The 8,217-nt window shown below is 32.6% G+C and overlaps 1 protein-coding gene and 1 long non-coding RNA gene across 2 annotated transcripts; one reads left to right on the top strand and one right to left on the bottom strand.

Moving 5' to 3' along the window:
• Positions 816–2,622, top strand: LOC107618137. The gene is made up of 2 exons (XR_001615157.2): positions 816–1,027; positions 2,079–2,622. It is a non-coding gene; the product is annotated as an uncharacterized LOC107618137 (long non-coding RNA).
• LOC107618136 (putative disease resistance protein RGA1) lies at positions 3,714–7,127 on the bottom strand. Its single transcript, XM_016320092.2, has one exon. The coding sequence runs from the start codon at positions 6,987–6,989 to the stop codon at positions 3,942–3,944; it is 3,048 nt and encodes a 1,015-aa protein (XP_016175578.1). The 5' UTR covers positions 6,990–7,127; the 3' UTR covers positions 3,714–3,941.

Raw genomic sequence — 8,217 nt, forward strand, 5'->3', positions numbered from 1 at the left:
TCCCACTTTGTGCAAGTGGGTAGCTATTTAAATATATGAAGATACCACATTGCTACTTTTGGTCTCAAATAAGTGTTGTTGAAGAAAGTTTAAACAATGTTAATGAATTATTTACATCAACATTCCTATAAAATCAAGAAGAGTGACATTAATGTTGGAGAATTTGTTTAAATAACAATTTCTGTAACTATTTCACTGTTAGAATATTTCCTATTATTAAAAAAAAGTAAAAATTTGAAATTAATATTAAATATATTTAACAAAAAAATCATTTTTTAACGGAAGAATATCACCACATTCACGAAAAGAAAGGACGGCTATATCATTACTAAAAAAATTATTATTAGCGGCTAATTTGTTTTTAGTGCCAATAAAATAGCCGTTAATTATTTATTTAATAATTAGACATTAGCGGTATTATGTTTTATTTGTCGTTAAAATGTTTTAACAGCAATTATACAATTAGTAGAGACCTTTTAAATAGTTGCAAAATTTTAAAAAATATATAATTGTCATCATAATATTTAATAATAACAATGAATATATAATTGTTTCAAAAACAAAAGTTAAATAAGACATATAATAACCATTATATTATTGTTACTAAAAAATGTATCACCAAAAATATTTTTTGTTGTAGTGTCGTATGCTCAATTGCATTACTAACAACATTCTTCAAACTTTAAAATTTCTATAAAACTTTTAATATCCATATAGTGAATAAATAAATTTCTCATAAATTTTATTATTAGATAATTAAATTTTTAAAAAATTATTATTATAAGACAAATTAATACTCTTTAAAATGTTGCGTGTTGTGGGGTTTCACTAATTTCAAATTCTTTTAATTTAGACTAAAATGAATGACTCTCCACTTATATATACAGTAGTAGATATCTCAACTCTTGGACTTGCAAGCAAAAAAGATATCAAGAATAAGAAATTCACGCTAACTTGTTAGAAAATAGAAAGATGGCCAAGTTATCTTTGGGAAACATTTTCTTACTCTCGCTTCTGGTTTCATCAGGTTCATTATTTTCCATATCTCAATTATTTATTCCCCCTCTTATGAGTGTATGCCTTTGAAATGCTAGATCTTTTTTTTCCATATCTCAATTCAGTACATTTGATTCCAATTAATTCAAACACATTTAAATTAAAGAGTATATTTTCATTTTTATATTCTATAGTATATTAGATTAGAATAAGATAAGATACTGAAAATAAGACATAAATAACAAAAATAGAAAAATTAGTGTTCTTCTTATATTTTTTTTGGTGATAAATTAAAACAAATTATAAAAGTCTAATTTATTTTTTTTTAAATAAAGAAAAATATAATAATAAAAAGGTTTAATTACTCTACTGGTCCCTATAGTTTCGCAAAATTTTCAATTAGGTCCCTGTACTTTTTTTTCTTTTAATTGAGTCCTTGCACCAAAATTTTTTTAATTGAGTCCCTACTTCCTACACTTTTTTTTCCTTTTATTTAGGTTCCTATACCAATTCTTTTTTTTTTTTAGTTGGGTCCCTATAAAATTAAGCCAATTACTATTAAGAGGGACTTAATTGAAAAAAAAATTTGGTGCAGGGACCCAATCAAAAAGAAAAAAAGTATAGAGACCTAATTAAAAATTTCACGAAACTATAGGGACCAATAGAGTAATTAAACCAAATAAAAAATATAATTATGAAAAATTAATAAGAATAATAAAAAAATAAAAAAAATTGTGTCACTGTATCCTTTCTATCAAGATAGAAACAAAACAAAATATACTAATTCAGTATCTTTGAACACAATTTTTTGCTTACGACTTATTTGGTAAACACGATTTAGTGTCTCGTATCTTTATCTTAGTGTTATGTGCATATAAACAAATGCATTTTTTTTTTTTTAAAGATAGAAAGATTCGAATCTGCAACCTTTAAGTAAGTATGGAGAGACTATGCCATTTGAACTATAGCTTGTTGGCAAACAAATGCATCCTTACATACTAAAATATAACGTTTTATTACCAGATTAATTATTTATAAGCTTGGTTTTTAATATTATATATAATATATATTTTATTTTGTAGTTATGTGGATAAGTTCAGACGGTGCTACTAGTAGTAGTCAGTTCATTACTGAAGACACTACTTTATGCCGAGATGATTTTATGTTTGACCAAGATTGCAAAAACGACTACCCTAATCGATGTGTCGGGAAATGCTTTGCGAAATATAATAGCAAGTTGATTCTTGCAGATTGCATGAGAAAATATGCGGTATCACATGTTTGTAGATGCACGTATTTCTGTAGAGAAAAACCTTCCTTTTTTCGAAACTTAATAAAGGGAAAAGGAAAAGGAAAACCTGAACATAATTAATAATAATACAAGAGGTTGGAATTCAATATATAATACATAAGACTAGTTTAAAATCAAAACATAGTCAAAGTTACTAATCAATAAAGAAGTTCCGATCGTTTGCAGTTTAAAATGAAAAAGGAGGAGGATTTTGAAGATTATTAGATATTAGATATTTTATATTATTTTCAGAATGTGTTTGTAATGAAAATATCTCTATGTATAGAGGTTGGAATGAATTATTATCGCAATAAAATGAGTTAATTAGTCCAATATGTCTATACTAGCATAGTTTAATTTTATCTCTACACAAATATAAAAGTTTACACAGAAAAATGCTTTAATTATTTAATGAGTCACATGTACATACGAATATAATATTTTGGTAGTCATATCCACTATTCCGCCAAAAAAATATATCTCCCTTAATAAAAATGCACATGTGTAATGATTTCATCATTTTATTAGTGATTTATATATTTTTTCAAGTGTGTCAAGTTGTATGAGATCGTTATATATATGTGTGTATTTTTACTCGATATGTGTGTATTTTTACTAATGAAGACACTGTCCTATTGCGAAGTGATGGAAGTGACTATCGGAGCATTATATTCGTGTGTACACATAACTCATTAAATGATTCGGCGCGTGTGAATTTTTGTCCATTCTAGCAAATTTAAAAAATGAAAAAATAACCATTTGTAGAAGTTAAAAGTTTTAGCAGTTATTAAAGAGAACAATTTTTGGGAGTCAAAATTCTTTCGATGGTTTGGCCAAAGTAAAGCCTTGACAATTTAGCAAGGCACATTGAAACCATGATGATGCAACTAATGCCTCGGCCAATTCCATGATGTATGTTTTGAAGCCTGTATAGTGATAGTGACTGTGACCAACTGACCATAATCATCTAAGCTCTGAGTTTCTTTCTTATTGGCCTCAATACACAATAGAAGTCTCATTTGAACGGATAGACAGAAACTATTTGAAGCCAATTGCATTGTGATATGAGGCAATAAGAATAATTTGTTTTGGAAAATCAGTCTTATAGCAGAAAATGTTTCAGATTAACACACCATTGCTTTAGAATTCTTCCCGAAGACAAACTATATATATATATACATATATATAAGAATTCGTTATTTGATGCTTTGGCCAAAGAAAAGCATTGACAATAAATTGGATAATAGCCCATCATCCAATTTAAAATCTACTGTCATATTAAGAAAAATTAAAATCGTTCATGCCAAACAAAAAACTGAGGGAGAAGCAAAAGAATTCTATACATGTTCCTTTCCGTGCGTATTTTAAACAAATGAGGTAAAAGATCCAGCAATTCATATGCATGATTATTGAATACTCACCTGGCCAACACAGAACTTACAATGAGTTTCATTTCATATCCTTAAAATTGAAAATCAGATACAATATATTTTTTCTTGTTTTGGGGGTTCTGTAATTTGAAAGAGCACTACAAATAAAGATAAACTACATCACAAAATATTGAAACCATGATAATGCAAATACACAACAAAAAGAAAAAAGAATCAATAAGCAGTGTATAAACTAAGAATACAATAAATACATACAATGATTACTAGATATCTAAATCAGGAACATGTGCTATCTTGTGCCAATCCTCCCCTGTTCCTTGCTTACACCGCTCTTTCAACATTGGGCAGCCACGAATACTCAAAGATTGAAGTGAAGTTAAGTGCCGGACACCATGAGGCAAGGATCCCAAACTCTTACAGTAATGAATTGACAGTTTTCGAAGTGAAGATAAGCCTTCCAAACCCTGTTCTGGTAAACACTCCAGCTTACCACATTTACTGATGGTTAGATCAGACAAAGCAGTGAGTTTTGTGATGTCAGATGGCAGTTCCTTCAATTCACTGAAATATTTTATTTCCAGAGTTGCAAGAGAGGTCATGTTGTTCAGCATTCCTTCTGGGAAGCACGACACTTCATCATTTAGATTAAGATATAGTTCATTAAGACTGTTGAGATTAGAGATTGACTTCAGTTGCTCATTGCTACATTCCATAACATCGAGTATTTTAACATGTGGAAGACACGGCAATTGCAGTTTAGGGCATTTACAGATATACAGTTTAGAAAGAGAGGGGAACATGTGTGTTGTTTCCCGTTTCATCAACCTCTCCACGTTTGGCAAGTAGGACAAACCCAATTCCTCCAAAGATGGGAATGGCATTGCTTCAACACCATCATAACTTTCATCTTCCTCAATGTACTGCAGTTCATCCATGCATCTTACCAGAAGCTCCTTCAGAAATGGAAGTTTTCCCACTGGAGGAAGATGCCCGCACTTTCCACAATCCATAAGTCGAAGAGAAACTAAATTGTGGGTAGCAGAATTGTTTTGCATCCAAGTTGGCCATTGTAATCCCTCATACTCACTTATCGTCAACAGCTTGAGTGTGGAGTGAGGTTGAAGCGCTTCAAGTACTTCTTCTTCTCCGACAACCGACTTCGTCTTATTAATGCTGAACCATGACAAGCTCAATTCTGTGAGGTCTCGTTTACCCTTCAAATTGGCATCTTCAGCTTCAGATACACTGCTGACATTTCCCAGGCCTTTGATGCTTAGCTTTCCTCCCAGATTCAAATGACGTAATTCTGCCAAACTATACCCTTTCTCTGATTTCACAATGTATGCACTTAGCATTCTCAATTCACACAGTTTGTGAATGTTTGGACACATTTCAGATAGTGACTCACAATGATCAATGATAAGATGTCGGAGATTTTGCATCCTCGTCAAGTGTTTCGGTAGACAGCGAAGCCTCCACAATTGTCTTAGTTTCAAGATTTCCAATCTACCCAAATTGCAAATACTAGCAGGCAAGCACTTTATATTCAAATCACTAAGTTCCAAATACCTCAAGCAAGTTAAACTCCCAAAAGATGGTATCTTTCTACCATATATGCACAAAACCCGAAGAGAATTATTTGTTCGAATCAATCTAGAACTGAAAGGAAATCCATATGAATTCAATTGATACAATGTCCGCAAGGATTCAGCTTTCTCAACGGATCTCTTCTTGAATTGCCTTTTATCAATGTCGTGAAAAACAATATGATGGGGGTTTCTTGAAGAATCATTAAGGTTTTGTTTCTCCAAGCATATACACTCTTGCTCTGAAATTGATTGAGCAAGATCATGGACTAAATCATGCATCTTGAAATAAATCTTGCCAGAAAAGTCATCAACCCTGACATCTTGGAAGAATGACTTTCCATATAATTCATTCCAAACCATGTTGCCAACATCCTCCACCTCCAAGTTTGGCCGGGATGAAATAAATCCATTACCCATCCAAAGATAAATCAATTCTTGCTTCACCATTTCCATATCTTTTGGAAATATGGCACAGAAAGCAAAACACTGCTTTAGAGTTGGCGCTAAACAAGAGTAGCTTAATCTCAAGACACGCATAATATCATTCTCATCTGGTAAACTCCAAATCTCACTTTTCTGAACTTCAACCCATTCCTTTTCCGTGCTTCTGGATTGCATCAAACCTCCTAATGCCAGTGCTGCAAGAGGTGATCCTCCACATTTCCTGACTATCTCCTTCCCTATTGCTACAAGCTCTGCACGCTCTTCTCTGTCAGCTCCAAATGCGCGCAGTTTAAACAAGGACCAACAATCATCATCGGATAGACGGTCCAAATAATGAGCTTGGCATGTTCCCATAATTGTTGCAACATGCTTATCACGAGTGGATACTAAAATGGAGGAGCCTTTAGATCCACAAGACAACACGGATCTTAATTTATCCCATTTGTCTTGGGTTAATCCCAATTCCATTTCTTGGCTTCTTTTCCATACATCATCCAAAACCAGTAAATACTTTTTACTTTGTAGCAATTCTTTCACTTTTTTCTCCATTACATCTAAAGCCATACCCTCAGACTTAACATTTGTGATAGCTTCTACAATGGAACACAAAATACTCTTGACAGTGAAATTCTCAGAAACACACACCCAAATCTTCAAATCAAAATTGTTACCTACTTCTGGATCGTTGTAGACCAGCTGAACAAGTGTTGTTTTCCCGAGACCACCAAAGCCAACAATGGGATAGACGGAAAGGAACTCGGAGCTTCGTGATGGGCTAAGAAGAAACTCCACAACTCTCCCTTTATCTTCATCTCGTCCGTACACTTGAGGAACGGCGATAGTTGAGCTAGTTTGGCGCCATTCAACTACTTCACTTGGCCTCTCCCTCACACCTTGTCTAAGATCAAAGTTGGTCCTAGCTTGAGCAATTCGATCCAACCTCCCTATTATCTCATTCAACTTCTGTCCAAGTTCACGACGATGCATCACCTTCTTTGGGTTCAAAGAAGTTAAGCACCCAAGTTGAGAGGATTGAGTAGGCAACTGATCAAGGATATCATCCAGCACATACATTGCATCTTTAAGCTGCTGCAGCCACACCTTCAGAGGACGATTAGACCATTGTTTCTGCTCGGCATCATCAAGAACAGCTTTGATGAGTTCTAAAGTGCGTGACAGCTCTTCAGCCTTTTCCTTGATTCCAAAAAAGGCTGCAAATTCACTCTGGACCAAAGGGATCAAGTTATCCAGCACAATTCCAAGCAAGGCCTCCGCCATTTTCAGAAATACAACAAATGAAGGGGGAAAAAGAAAGAAAGAAAGGAAGACAAAGATCAGAGATTGGTTGTGCAAGTAATGAAAAGTGCCTCAAAAGTCAAAATGCATTCTTAGTAACTCGTTAGTCCATATAAAATACTAAAATGTGTTGGGATAACATGAAATGAATGCCCATTTATCAATTGGGCGGTTAATAATCTTTCCCATGCAAAGATTTATTTTCAAGGAAGAAATTTGAAGACCAACCTTTAATGAAGGTTGATTTTGTACTACTATAAATAAGACTTGCGGATAGTGCAAGTTCACACACTATTCTCAAAAGTGATATATATTTTACCCATCTTGTGCCAAAAGAGGAATATGTTAACACTATTATTGGCTCAGGCAATGTGATAGAAGGCTCCGAAAGAGCTATAATTTTGTTTCCTGGAGGAACAAAATTTATAATAAATAATGCACTATTATCTACCAAGTCTCTGAGAAACTTGTTGAGTTTCAAAGATATTCACCGAAATGGATATCATGTTGAGACGATGAATGAGGGAAATCATGAGTATTTATGTATAACAACTCATGATTCAAATAAGAAAGTTATATTAGAAAAATTACCCTCACTTTCATCTGGGTTGTATTATACCAATATTAGTGCAATTGAATCACATGCCACTGTAAACCAGAAGTTTACTAACTCAAATGAGTTCATAACTTGGCACGACCGATTGGGTCATCCGTTTATTTTTAATACTTCTTTCTATCTTTGTATATATATACACATTACAACATATAATATTATTATATATATAAATTATTATTGGGCTAATTATTTTAATACTAGAGTCTTCTATTTGTACATCTCTATTATATATATCTTTTATTTCACAACAAAATGAACTCTCTCTTTCAGTTTTTTGTCCTTTTTTAGTCACGTGCCGAGTCACATGCCACGTGATGCCTTTACCAACCTATGCAATTTTCCACAGGAAGTAGTAAATAGTTATTTGAGAAATGCAGACCAACAATTTTTGTGATTTGTAGCCATCAAATAATTATTAATGATGATTTTAATGGTGTGAGATTAGTGTGAGATTTTATTCAATAACTCACTTTTTTTTGCTAGTTACATACTGGCCAGAATTTAATAAAGTTACAAGTCCCTAAACTTTTTCTAATTATTAAATTATTAATTCCAAGATTAATTCACTAAAAATTATTAATTTGAAGATTAGAA

The sequence above is a fragment of the Arachis ipaensis genome, chromosome B09 (genome assembly GCF_000816755.2).
Source record: "Arachis ipaensis cultivar K30076 chromosome B09, Araip1.1, whole genome shotgun sequence".
In the NCBI taxonomy this organism is placed as follows: domain Eukaryota; kingdom Viridiplantae; phylum Streptophyta; class Magnoliopsida; order Fabales; family Fabaceae; genus Arachis; species Arachis ipaensis.

Coding starts and splice junctions, on each gene's coding strand:
- LOC107618136 (XM_016320092.2), bottom strand. CDS start 6,989: ATGGCGGAGGCCTTGCTTGGAATTGTGCTGGATAACTTGATCCCTTTG.